Source organism: Heloderma suspectum, chromosome 2 (assembly GCF_057233095.1).
Source record: "Heloderma suspectum isolate Gila_16-S chromosome 2, 16-S_ref, whole genome shotgun sequence".
In the NCBI taxonomy this organism is placed as follows: domain Eukaryota; kingdom Metazoa; phylum Chordata; class Lepidosauria; order Squamata; family Helodermatidae; genus Heloderma; species Heloderma suspectum.
In genome coordinates, this window is record NC_139459.1 from 275,491,114 (window position 1) to 275,505,324 (window position 14,211).

Here is a 14,211-nt window from a genome sequence, read left to right on the forward strand (position 1 = left end):
TTGGTCGCACAAATGGTATAAATGAAAGTATCAACATTTAGGTGGCATTTAGAGAGACATGGGATATCCCATTCTAGTCAGTATCCATAAGGGGAAATAAATAGGCCTAACTTATTCATATTCCCAGGATACTCTTCTATACCCTTCTGGTTTGTGTGTCTCACACGAAAGTGTGAGTAAGCTAGTGTGAGGTAACTATGAATATTGGGGGAAGTGATGAAAATGGGTTGTCCACTGAGCATCTCAGTTGGCTGGCTCTGGAGTGGACCACAGCTCAGATCTGTGATCCTCAGAAAACAGAGAACCCTTGGATTTCAAACATGAACAATCCTAGTCCCTGGGATATTCATCTGAGGTCCTGGGATTACCATTTCACCTCTTCAGTGGTACTCTGTCATATCCTGCTGCTTACAACCACTACTTCTGCAATGCCTTAGACAAATTAGTTAGGTAATAACCACTTGGAAAGGCAGCATCTATGATAGACACCAGGACAAACACAAAAAATCAAATAGTTGAAAAGGCTTCTAGACTCATCTAGTTCATCTCCTTACAAATACAGGATCCTCTACATTTTCTGATAATGGATTAACTCATATGATTACCTTTCTATACACACCATAACAATAATCTCTGTTCAGCCATGCTTGGCAGGCTTATGCTTTCTTTTTATCTCCTTACATTAACCCACAAAAAAATGGGTATGAGATCCATATGCATGTCAATACAAATATTCTAGTGACTTCCAGACTCATCCCCATATTGATTTTCATTCCTATCCAACGTGAATACTGTTTAAAGAGTTTAAGCACTTCAATGTGATACAAAACATGATACAAAATTCAGTCTTGTTTTGACAGACAAATGCTGTTTCATCAAAAGGTCCATTAAAATCGTTCTTGTTCTCTCTCTCTCTCTCTCTCTCTCTCTCAAAAAGTAAAAAAAAAAATGAAAATAATTGTTTTCACCAAAACAATAAAGCTTTACCATTTTCACATGCAAAAGTTCAAGGTAGTTTTTATTTTCCAAACAAGCTCCTTCTCCAATGTGGTAATAACTTAATTTCTTTGAAGAACTCGGTGCTGATCCCTTCGAGATATCCATCACATGGACCTGTATTGGCTATATAAGAAATGCAACCTACCTTTAAAGTGGCTGAAAAGTGCCAGGATCACAAATAAACCTGTCACCGTCATGGTAAGGATATTGCTGGGGAAGCGTGCTTTGATTCTGTTAGATCATTGCTCCCAAGAAGCCTCACAGAAGGAGCTCTGATTGTATAAATATTTGTAGGAGGCTAGTTTCTCCACCTACCTTATGACATAACCTTCAGAGCAGCCATCATTAGCTACGAAAACCAGTCTGATGAGGGCTGATTTGAATTCTAATGATTCCATCAACATAACTTCCATCAGGATGGGACAAGCTGGGAGCCACACCCTGGATTTTGACAAAATGAGGCATTTACCAATAGGTCACCCTAATTTTCATCACAAGCAGAGCATCCTGGCTGTGGGACACTCCATCCAAAGAGTACATTCAAGTCAAAGATTGTTGTGTAAACCACTCTGAGACTGTAACTGAAGAGAGGCATAAAATACTTACAGTAATAAGAAATACAGTATTACTAGCCTGCACTTCAATGGCTACAGGGTCTTATGCTTTAATAAGCCAGTTCAAACAGAGACAGCAAGATGTGATGATTTCTGAATAGCTCAGCACTGATGGAAATCAAGCTATGTTAAGGTCCTAGCTGGGAGCCCTCTATTTAACAGCGATGGCTTCAGTACCATGAGAACATTTCTCAGACCTTACAGATCAATTCACCACAGAGTTCTGTTAATCCTGGTACTGATGACAGCCCAAAACTATAACCAAGAATATGTTCTGGTGTTCTTTCTATGACTTTGCCCCCTTGGACACACTTTATACATTCAAGCATTAAAATAACTCCAAGTGGAGATCTGCAAAATTACATGGCAATTTTTAGGTGTTTCCTCCACCCTCCAAGCATCGGAGAGCAAGATTGGTGGTTCATTGCAGAGACTTCAGAAGTGACTGAACTCCCTCATCCCCATCTACATGAGCCTTTTACTCTGGGGCGGCTGCAAGTCAAGGTCCCTCGGGATAGATGACACAGTCGCCACTTTGCAGCCATCTGTGGTGTTCTCCCAGAAAATGTGGATTTCCAAGGAGGCATTTTGCTGCGATGTTTTTCATTTGCTGCGGGTTTCCTGCGGTAGTGAGCCATCTGTCTCTTCCCCAAACCAACTTCACATTTTGCAGTGGGCGTGTTGTAGGCATGCGTAGTGCTTGCGTCACTCTGTGACACCCCTTTACTCCCCCCGTCCCTTCGCAGCTGCGCAGTTACAGAGGCACAGAGGGGTGTTTTCATTTATTTAATCACACTTGCGCACATTTTTGCAGCTTCATACCTTTCCAATGGTTGTTTTGGACTCAGTGCCCAAGGTCTGTCAGTTTCACGTGTATTAAGTCTGTTTTGTCCAATTTTTGCATCAGATTCTTTTTTTAACTGCATGAAAGTTCACACTTATTTTTGTAGACAATTTTCCCCAATATACACATTTTGTATGTGACTTGCCCTAATGTACACATTTTGTATGTAACTTGCCCTATTATACATATTTTTGTATGCAATTTTTGTTCCAAGGACCTCATAGCAAAATTTGGAGAAGTGCCCAATCCAAATGATAGTTGTGTTCTGATCCAATTTATTAGTCTAGGAAATGCAAATTGGGATGGTTTGCTAAAAATGCAGACCAGATGAAATCTTCCCCCATCCCTAGTGTCATCTCTCCACAATTATTCCTCTCTTCTTCTTTCCCTCCTAACAAGGCTTCATGCACGAAGAAGGTAATTGGTTAGGATTTATTGAATTGCATCCCTTTCCCTCATTCCATTCACTTATCACACTGAGCAAAGGGGCTGCAGTCAAGGAACATTTTTGGCAAGGGAACATTATACCTCACCCACATACACCAAAATGTGCAGAGGGAACAGCAAACCTAGGCAGCATTTTCACCTAAGGTAGCAAAGTAGTTTGAGCTGACCATATGTAGCTAGGACATTAGACCCATGATATTCCTGCAAATATGTGGAGAGGTGGTTTTAGAATAATACCAGCATGTCCAGGCCTTCTGCTCCCTTAAAGCCTGCTGAAACGTTCTAGAAAGTTCTACTCAGCCTGCTCCAAATTATGGTTTCAGATGACAGTAACTATTACCTAAAAAGCCTAAAGCAAGCTAGTTGGAGACTGGGGAGGGTAAAGTTGCCAGATTGGCAACCCAGACAATTATTTTTCCCCAACTATTTTCAGGTGTTGTCACAGGGTCATGCAGGTCACTTCTGGCCATTTGACAGCTGTGTACCTGCATGGTGCTGACAAAGCATCCTCGAATCTCCCACTAGTAAGTCATAGAGGGTGCCCACCCTCTTGGCTGCCTCTCAGCACTGGTGCCCTGCCCAAGTACTGCTTCCTACCCTATAGCTCACCAGCTGTGTCAGCAGCTTTAAAGATGAAATGGTTCTCTAGGTTTGCAATCTGGCAACCGTAAGTATATGTCATAATGGTTTGATCAGCACTAGGAATGAGTGGAGTGCTGGATGTTTACTAATGAAAGTGGCTGGCTTCCAAGAATGGAGGAGGGGATGTACAGCTGACCGTCAAACCAACTGAGCCAGAAGCAGGTGAAGAGGGGGAGAAAAGACAGGTGGGGGTTAGTTCCAGAAGCAGCAACTGAGTAAAGCGAGCAGAAATGTAGTCAGACAGTGTCCTCGGTCCAGGGGTGAGTTCTTGGGACTGAGGACCAAGCTCTGAGTCTAGGCCCTGAAGGACAGGGTTTGGCCCTTGGGGTCAGCTGATGGACTAGTCTGGCAGGCTGAGCTGACATAGAAGTCTAGATGGGAACTTGAAAATGCAGAGCTCAATCTGCCAGGTGTGCAGTTGAAGTGCAGGAAGCAACAAGCTGGAGCCTGAGTTCCAGACACTCCCCCAGTTACTTTACAGCATAGGATCCCAAATAACCCCTACACCTCTCCCACCATTTTCCCAGCTCCACCCATTCTGCCCCTTGTATTAGTGTTGTCCCACAGTTGTTTGAGTCATGCTGGCACAATGTAAGGCTCTAGGGACTGAGTCTCAAACTCAGGGGGGCTGGTGGCTCAAGTTTTGGTGGGGTAGAGATCCCATTCTGGGTTTTAGTTACTACCAGCCGGCAGTCCAAAGGAGCTATCCAAGGTCCTGGTCCCATTTTGGGGATAGGGCTCAGCACCTTGGATAGCTCCTTTAGACTTCTGGCTGGTTGTAACTAAAACCCAGAAGAGAATCTCTGCCCCACCAAAACTGGAGCCACTGACATCCCCTGCTCAAACTGGAGCTCTCTTACTTCGTGCACCACCAGGGCTGCATTTCTGCCAAAAGTCTTGCAGAATGAATGGTATCCCTCAAGGGCACCACCACACAGGCTGCAGTACGATGTAGCATTCGTACGCTGACCAATCTGGCTCCACAAAGGACCAATCGGGCTCTGCCAAATTAATGGCTGTCAGTCCTGATGGCTCTGTGCCACCTCCAGTACCAGAGGCAGTGAGCCTATGTACATCAGTTGCTGGGGAACATGGGTGGGAGGGTGCTGTTGTGCTCATGTCCTGCTTGGGGGTTCCTGGCCGACAGCTGGCTGGCCACTGTGAGAACTGTGTGAACAGAATGCTGGGCTAGATGGACCCTTGGTCTGATCCAGCAGAGTTCTTCTGATGTTATGTTCTTATGTTCTGATTTTCAGTCTGAACTAGGGATGGACAGAGTGTGTAAAATCTGTTCCCTCTGTGTTTCATGGATTGCCAGGTGACTTTTGTTCTGTCACCTGCTCATCACCGAAATAGGAATTTTTAATTTCTGAATTTGTGCAAATTTGCATTTGCATGAATGCAAATATGCACTTGCAAAACTATGCAAATCCACCCCAAACGTGGAAATCCCCCCAAAATGCGCATTTTCATGCTTTAGCCTATGGGAGGAAATATACATTTTCAGCCAGTTCTTTTTATTTTTGCATATTTTTCTATGACTAAATTTGCACAAAATTCCCAAAGATTATAAAAATGATCTGTGAGTCTGCAGAATCCACCCAACAGGTTGAATCCTGGTCCGCTATGGAATCTGCAGGTCGGATTCATAAAAATCCAAACTCATTTGGTTCTGTTGCAACATCCCTAGTCTGAACAACTTGTCTCGCTGGAGAGAATCCTGCATGGCTATCCTGTTCCTGTTCTATTCCCCTTCTTAGTTTGGAACTAAGTTTTATTCCACTAGTACAATGGATTTTGGCTAATGGGCAATATAGAAAAGGAAGGAAGGAAGGAAGGAAGGAAATAAATAAATAAATAATTTAGTAGTAAGCAATCTTACCTATCTTTATCCAGTTGGCATAACTTGAGGATAGGTTTGTAGCTCATACCTCATTCCAGCTTTCTTCATAAATGTGCCCTGCTCATTACACGCTGAGTTTGCTACAAGTAGGATTCTTGAATTGCTGATTTCATTTGGGGAAAATGTGGATCAAGAGGAGAATAGAGAAGGGCAAATGTCTAAAGGCTCAGTTTAAATACATTCAGATGATGACAATGAAGATAATAATAGTAATTAAGGCTTCCTGGCTTTAAAGCCCTAATGAATCCATATCAGATCTCTCAAAGTATTATTCATATTTTAAAGATGGAGAAAGACAACCAAGTTATGTTCTGGGTGACACCTGCTTATCTTTCATGTACCTGTACTGACAGCATTGTTTCTGAATATCTTCTACCAGTAATGCTCGTTGTGCTCTTTTCTTTTTTGCTGTCCAAGCTTGGAAATTAGAAGTTCTAAACATGATGATTTGGACTATTATTTAGAAATGGGGGACATGTTTTACCATTTTGGAAGAAGGCTAGTCAGAAAATCTGTCCATAGCTCCTGTAGTAGCATGTCTCAACATTTGGTCCATTTATCATTTATTGTATTTATCAAGTTATTTAGGGTGCAATCCTATGGCCGCTAGATGGCCATAGGATTTTTCGGTTTTCAAGTACAGACCTCAGAGCCTGCGCTCTGAGGGGAACGCCTGTGCAAACATTAAGAACAAGAGAACAGGTGCCCCATTTGCAAGCCACTACGCAGAGCAACAACATTCTCTCACAGGTCTAAAATTCTGGGCCCTGGATAAGCTTGACATCAAGGAGGAGAAATACCTGTTGAGCAGAGAAGCTGAGTGGATTGTGAGACTGAATACTCTCTCTCCATGTGGTCCAAATGAAGACCTTGAATTCTTACCACTCTTATGACCTGTGGGTGATTTACACACACTCCCTAGCTATCACACCACAGTGCAGCTTTCAGACCTTGGTCAGCTTGCATCAGCATGGAAACACGTGACATAAGAAAAAAAAATGGACAAAAGAGTATAAGATAAGATTTGAGAAATATTTTTTTCCCTGGGCACCAGTAGATTGACACGAGACAATCTTTTGCTGAAAAAATTCTGCAGACTTTTTTCTTTAGTATGTATGTTTATGTTATTTTTAATAGTAAAGAAGGTTTTCTATGGTTTTAAAAATAATGATATGCATGTATTAGCCCCTATGGCAATTCATATTGCAGTAATGTTTTGACTATGTGTTTTCCTATTTGTACATTTTATTATCATTTATGTTACAGCCCCCTGAAGAAGGCCTAAAATAAGTAAAAAGGCCGAAATGCATTGGGCTTCTTATAATAAATTCTATCTCGCATCCTGAGAACCTATTTCTGTTCTTTGTGATCTCCTTTGGATAGAAACATAGAATCATAGAATAGTAGGGTTGAGAGGGGCCTTTAAGACCATTGGGTCCAACCCCCTGCTCAATGCAGGAATCCAAGTCAGAGCATCCCTGACAGATGGCTGTCCAGCCTCATCTTGAATGCCTCCAGTGTGGGAGAGCCCACTACCTCCCTAGGAAGCTGGTTCCGTTGTCATATTGCTCTAACAGTCAGGAAGTTTTTCCTGATGTAGCTTGAGCCCATTATTCCATGTCCTGCATTCTGGGATGATTGATGATGGAGAAGAAATGCTGGCCTTCCTCTCTGTGACAACCTTTCAAGTCCTTGAAGAGCGCTATCATATCTCCCCTCAGGCTTCTTTTCTCAAGGATAAATAGGCTAAACATAGGGGTGTACGAAACCCCGCTTACCTGGCTCCGCCAGGTTCCACTGGGGGGGGAGGTGCTCCGTCCCTCCCCCCAGAATCCTCGCCAGGGGGGGAGGCGATCCGGTCCTCCCCCCTGGAATCCTCGAAAGCCGGCTGTGCTCCGCGGCGGCTCCACGGAGCAGCTGGCCAGGCCCAGGCCAGGGCCGTCTGCAGCCGGATTTCCGGCCACGGAGGGCTCTGGGTAAGGGGGGGAAAGCGTACGCAAATGGCGGCGGCTACAGGCACCGCCATTTGTGTTCCTTATTTTTCTTCGTCTTAGTCTACGTAAATATTTACGTAGACTAAGATGAAGAAAAATAAGGAATGCAAATGGCGGCGGCTGTAGCCGCCGCCATTTGCATACGCTTTTTTTTTTTTTACCCAGATGTTTTAGGCTACATAAAAACTTACGTAGCCTATCACGTCTGGGTTTAAAAAAAACACAAACGTGTACGCAAATGGCGGCTACGGCCGCCGCCATTTGCGTTCCTTATTTTTCGCCGTCTTAGTCTACGTCAATATTTACGTAGACTAAGACAAAGAAAGGGGAACGCAAATAGCGCCCACTACGCTATTTGCGTTCCCCTTTCTTTTCTTTGTCTTAGTCTACGTAAATATTGACGTAGACTAAGACGGCGAAAAATAAGGAATGCAAATGGCGGCAGCCGTAGCCGCCACCATTTGCGTATGTGTTTTTGTTGTTGTTGTTACCCAGAGCCCTCCGCGGCTGGAAATCCAGCTGTGGACGGCCGTGGCCTGGGCCTGGCCGGCTGCTCCACGGAGCTGCTGCGGAGCACAGCCGGCCGTCGAGGATTCCGGGGGGGAGGACCGGATCGCCTCCCCCTGTCGAGGATTCCGGGGGGAGGGACAGAACGCCTCCCCCCCACACCATGAACAGAATCCGCGAAAAGGTAAGTCACTTTCGTACATCTCTAGAGCCTAGAGCTTTTTTTTGGTCATCCTCACAGAGTTGCGAAACTTTCATAAATAAAAACGCAAGGTAGTATATTTCGATAATAAATACGTAAGTTTTTTTTAAAAAAACATGAATTGTGCTCACTGCCTTGTTTGTGGGTGTTCTTTTTCAATTGAAATCCTCCGTCTCCATTTACTTTCTGCCAAAACACTTCCTCCTCCTAGGGGCTTCCCAAAAGAAGGCTGTCCTAGGTGTGCCTGAGCGATGCACTCTTTGTTTAAAGCAACACTGTTTTAAAGAAAGAAAAAACCTTTTAAAATGACCATGCCGGGAGCCCTGCACGAGGTCTTATTCTCCCTGCTAAGCTTTATATTTCCACATCCAGCATTGTTGTTGACGTTGTGAGGCTAAAATGGAGAGGAGAACCAAGTCTGTGCGTGTCTACTCAGAAGTAAGTCTTATTGAGTTCAATGCGACTTTCTGCTACACATGTCAGCACCCCACTTGCCCCCAGCTCAGCTTTGTATTTCCACATCCAGCTCATGATCAAACCTGTTAGTTATCTCACTGGGTGACTTTGGGCTGGACTCTAACCACTACACCATACTTCTGTTATGAAACTCATGAAGAAAAAGAGACAGGATAATGGAAAGTTCTTTCTGAAGCAGTCACACTTCACTTGTACAAATGCAGCATGAAGGGAAAGATCAGCAACCTTCTCTTTGTTTGAATAAAAAGCACACTCTGCACATGCTCAGGGAATGGACAAAATGAAGAATTTGAAGAATATTTGAAGAACCAGGGAATATGAAGAACTAACTGGATGTGGAAATACAAAGCTGAGCGGAGAGGAGAACCAACTCTGTGCATGTCTACTCAGAAGTAAGTCTTACTGAGTTCAATGTGACTTACTCCTACACATGTCAGCACCCCACTTGCCCCCAGCTCAGCTTTGTATTTCCACATCCAGCTCATTATCAAACCTCCTGTTAGTTATCTCAGAAGACCCTTGGGTGAATGGGTTTTTTTTTTCCAGGGAACAGCTGGATTGAGGGAGATTCCACACACACACACACACACACACACACACATAATGGAAGAATATAGTTCTTCATATTCCCTGGTATGTTTATTCCTCATTTTGTCCATTCCCTGAACATACCTTGTCTCAATAACCTTCAAAATGACATCACTATGAAAAAGTGCCTTGCAGCACATTAGCACCAGTGTACTGTTCAGCACAGGGTATTCCAATTTGTTCCTGCAAATCCCTCCTCAGAACCCACTAGGGATATTGGAGAATTCCACCACGGACTCCAGTGAGGCCGGATTCTCTAGAATCTCCCCCCCCCCGAGTCCGTGGCAGAATGGAGCAATCCCCCCTGCCACCCCGGGAAGTCCCCATGGACTAGATCCTACCTGCTTCCGGCAGTCTGGATCCAGCCACTGCTGGCTGCTGCTCCAGTGTGTGGCCGCGAATGGCGTCCTGTGTAGGGGACGCCATTTGCATCCCCGCTTTAGCCGTGGTAGGCTACGTAAATATTTACGTAGCCTATCACGGCTACAGCAGCGACGGAAATGGTGTCCCCTACGGAGGATGCCATTTGCGTCTGCAGCAGCCCGGCTGCAGATCGGCCTGGCCGGTGGCTCCGCAGACACGACGCAGAGCAGAGCTGGCCAGGGAGGATTCCGGGGCGGGGGGAGGAACGGATCGCCTCCCCCCCCCACGGACCCCAGCGGAGCAAGGTAAGTGGGGTTTCGTACACCCCTAGAACCCACCTCTTCTGTGAACGTTTTTGCGTAACCCCTGCCTTATACTTTATTGAAATTAAGCTTAAGTATGTGCCACCGAACTGAATCCATATCTTGCCCTATTAAGAACATAGGAAGCTGCCTTATACTGAGTCAGAACACTGGTCTATCTAACCCAGTATTCTCTCGACGCTGATTGGCAGCAGCTCTCCAGGGTTTCAAGCAGGAGTTTTCCCTGTCCTGACTGGAGATGCTGGGAATTGAACCTGGTACCTTCTGCATGGAAAGCATGTGCTCTACCACTGAGCTATAGCCTCTCTCCCCCCTCCCTCCCTCCTTTCCCTTCCTTTGGTTGACCTCTCCTACCACTGGTCAAAGGAAGGAATCTGACTTTCATTTATGTCACTGTCATGTCTTGCACATAGATGCCATAACAGTAAGAGTAGTATGTGGCCTGCTTCCAGCACCAGAATAAGCAAATGAGCTATATGGCACTATTTTAGGTAATCTGGGTGGACCAATCTCATCTCTCTTTATGCTGTGAAGAACCTTCCTGTTTTGATGAGAGAGGGAGAAGTGAAGGAGGAGAGAAGAACAGAGATTATAGCTAAAAGACTTAAGCCTGCAATCTTATGTACACTTTCCTAGGAGTAAGCCCCATTGAGTACCATGGGACTTTCTTCTGAGTAGACATGCATAGGAATACACTATAACTGAATTAAACCTAAGTGCCTATTGACTATGTTTAACTAGCATTTCACCTATATAATTGTGATAAAATTGAAATCATGAATTTTGGGGGTGGAGTTTTAACTGCTTCATTTGCTAACAAGTGCAAAGACAGACCATTGTGCAACCCCCCTTCCAACCTAATAATGAAGGGAGGGAAGGAATGACACTGGAATACTCATATGCACATTAATTTTAATACAATGCATATTGTTTGTGGCTGGCAACCATGTTTCAGATGGTGTGCTTATGCATCATCTTCCATAATATTTTTCATAGCATGAGTCAGTTGCTGGGAAGGAATTTGGGGTTGGGAAAGGGTTCTGAAGGCAGCATGACAGAAAATATTTCCTCTGTTTCCACAGCAATTTATTAGGACTCAGATATGGGGAAATTAAAGGAAAACATTATAGCATTCCTTCCTAAAGAGGAGACATTGATTTTCTATAATTTCCGGCTGATGTCAGATACAAGTTTCACTATCAGAATTTCAGGAAAGGCTATGTTGCAATTACATATCTTTATGTTGTTGTTTATTCGGTCAGTCACTTTCAACTCTTCATGACTTCATGGACCAGCCCATGCCAGAGCTTCCTGTCGGCCGTCGCCACCCCCAGCTCCCCCAAGGTCAAGTCCGTCACCTCCAGAATATCATCCATCCATCTTGCCCTTGGTCGGCCCCTCTTCCTTTCACCTTCCACTTTCCCTAGCATCAGCATCTTCTCCAGGGTACCCTGTCTTCTCATTATGTGGCCAAAGTGCTTCAGTTTTGCCTTTAATATCATTCCCTCAAGTGAGCAGTCTGGCTTGATTTCCTGGAGTATGGACTGGTTTGATCTTCTTGTAGTTGAAGGCACTCTCAGAATTTTCTTCCAGCTTGTTGTTGTTGTTCAGTCGTTCAGTCGTGTCCGACTCTTCGTGACCCTATGGACCATAGTACGCCAGGCCTTCCTGTCCTGCGCTCTCTCCCGGAGCGTGCTCAAGTTCATATTCATTGCATCCGTGATGCTATCTAGCCATCTCATCCTCTGCCATCCCCTTCTCCTTTTGCCTTCAGTCTTTCCCAGCATCAGGGTCTTTTCCAGAGAGTTTTCTCTTCGCATTAGGTGGCCAAAATATTTGAGCTTCAACTTCACTATCTGTCCTTCCAATGAGCACTCAGGGTTGATTTCCTTTAGGATTGACTGATTTGACCTCCTTGCAGTCCAGGGGACTCGTAAGAGTCTTCTCCAGCACCACAGTTCGAAGGCATCAATTCTTCGGCGCTCAGCCTTCCTTATAGTCCAGCTCTCACAGCCATACGTAACTACTGGGAAAACCATAGCTTTGATTAGACGGACCTTTGTCGGCAAGGTGATGTCTCTGCTTCTTAGTATGCTGTCTAGGTTTGCCATAGCTTTCCTCCCAAGGAGTAAGCGTCTTTTAATTTCATGGCTACGGTCACCGTCTGCGGTGATCTTGGAGCCCAAGAAAGTAAAATCTGTCACTGCTTCCATTTCTTCCCCTTCTATATGCCAGGAAGTGATGGGGCCAGATGCCATGATCTTCGGTTTTTTAATGTTGAGTTTCAAACCAGCTTTTGCACTCTCCTCTTTCACCCTCAACAAGAAGCTCTTGAGATCCTCTTTGCTTTCTGCCATTAGGGTGGTATCGTCTGCATATCGGAGGTTGTTGATAATTCTCCTGGCAATCTTAATTCCGACCTCTGATTCATCCAACCCGGCATTTCCCATGATGTACTCTGCATATAAGTTAAATAAGCAGGATGACTATATGCAGCCTTGTCGTACTCCTTTCCCAATTTTGAACCAATCGGTTGTTCCATGTCTGGTTCTTACTGTTGCTTCTTGACCTTCGTACAGGTTTCTCAGGAGACAGGTAAGGTGGTCTGGTACCCCCATCTCTTTCAGAATTTGCCACAGTTTGTTGTGATCCACACAATCAAAGGTTTTAGCATAGTCAGTGAAGCAGAAATAGACGTTTTTCTGGAATTCTCTTGCTTTCTCCATGATGCAGCGAATGTTGGCGATTTGATCTCTAGTTCCTCTGCCTCTTCGAAACCCAGCTTGTACTTCCGGTAGTTCTCAGTTCGCATACTGCTGAAGCCTAGCTTGTAGGATTTTGAGCATCACCTTGCTGGCATGTGAAATGAGCGCAATTGTATGGTAGTTTGAACACTCTTTGGCGTTGCCCTTCTTTGGAATTGGAATGTAAACTGACCTTTTCCAGCGTGTTCTCTTGGCAAAACTCTATTAGCTTTTGTCCTGCTTCATTTTGTACACCAAGGCCATGCCTGCCTGTTATCCCGGTGATTTCTTGACTTCCTACTTTAGCATTCCAATCCCCTATGATGAAGAGGATATCATTTTTTGGTGTTAGTTCTAGAAGGTGTTGTAGGTCTTCATAGAACCGATCAACCTCAGCTTCTTCGGCATCAGTGGTTGGGGCATAGACTTGAATTACTGTGATGTTGAATGGTTTGCATTGGATTCGTACTGAGATCATTCTATCGTTTTTGAGATTGTACCCCAGTACTGCTTTTCCCACCCTTTTGTTGACTATGAGTGCTACTCCATTTCTTCTAAGGGATTCTTGCCCACAGTAGTAGATATGATGGTCACCTGAATTAAATTCGCCCATGCCTGTCCATTTTAGTTCACTGATTCCCAAGATGTCGATGTTCAATCTTGCCATCTCATGTTTGACCACCTCCAGCTTACCTTGATTCATTGATCTGACATTCCAGGTTCCTAAACAATATTGTTCTTTACAGCATCGGATTTTCTTTTCACCACCAGACACATCCACAGCTGAGTGTCCTTTCGGCTTTGGCCCAGCCGCTTCACTCTTTCTGGCGCTACTTGGAAATACCCTCTGCTCTTCCCCAGTAGTATATTGGACACCTTCCGACCTGAGGGGCTCATCTTCCGGCGTCATCTCTTTTAGCCTTGTGATACGCTCCATGGGGTTTTCTTGGCAAGAATACTGGAGTGGGTTGCCATTTCCTTCTCCAGTGGACCATATTTTGTCAGAACTCTCTGCCATGACCTGTCCATCTTGGGTGGCCCTGCACGGCATAGCTTATGGCTTCACTGAGTTACGCAAGCCCCTTTGCCACAACTAGGCAGTGATCCATGAAGGGATTTCCTCCAGCACCACAGTTCAAAAGCATCTATTTTCCTTCTCTCATCCTTCCTTATGGTCCAGCTCTTGCAGCCATAGGTTACAACGGGGAATACCATTGCTTTAACTATGCTGACCTTTGTTGTCAGTGTGATGTCTCTGCTCTTAACTATTTTATCAAGATTTGTCATTGCTCTCCTCCCAAGAAGTAAACGTCTTCTGATTTCCTGGCTGCAGTCAGCGTCTGCAGTAATCTTTGCGCCTAGAAAGACAAAGTCTGTCACCGCCTCCACGTTTTCTCCCTCTATTTGCCAGTTATCAATCAAGCTGGTTGCCATAATCTTGGTTTTTTTTAGGGATGTACGAAAGTCACTTACCTTTTCACAGGGGTGCTTCGCGGTGGGGGGGAGGCGCTTTGCTTCTCTCCCCGAAGTTCAGGCGAGGGGGGGAGGCGTCCCGTCTTGCCCA

The 14,211-nt window shown here is 44.8% G+C and overlaps 2 protein-coding genes across 5 annotated transcripts in view; one reads left to right on the top strand and one right to left on the bottom strand.

Annotated features, from left to right (window-relative positions):
- The window catches only part of SPINK5 (serine peptidase inhibitor Kazal type 5), a 54,059-nt gene extending 52,800 nt beyond the window's left edge, over positions 1-1,259 (bottom strand). Inside the window, exon 1 of the mRNA XM_084839275.1 lies at positions 1,145-1,259. Coding sequence (XP_084695401.1) covers positions 1,145-1,196 — 52 coding nt within the window. The 5' untranslated portion in view covers positions 1,197-1,259. The remainder of the gene's footprint in view (positions 1-1,144) is intronic.
- LOC146354595 (uncharacterized) overlaps positions 1-14,211 on the top strand; it is a 106,572-nt gene that overhangs the window by 57,251 nt on the left and 35,110 nt on the right. For all 4 annotated transcript variants that reach the window (XR_014788445.1, XR_014788444.1, XM_084839296.1 and 1 more), the window contains exon 3: positions 1,074-1,197. Coding sequence is in view for 2 of the 4 variants with exons in the window: in XM_084839296.1 (XP_084695422.1) it covers positions 1,074-1,150 (77 nt within the window). In the remaining 2 variants the exon portion in view is untranslated. The remainder of the gene's footprint in view (positions 1-1,073; positions 1,198-14,211) is intronic.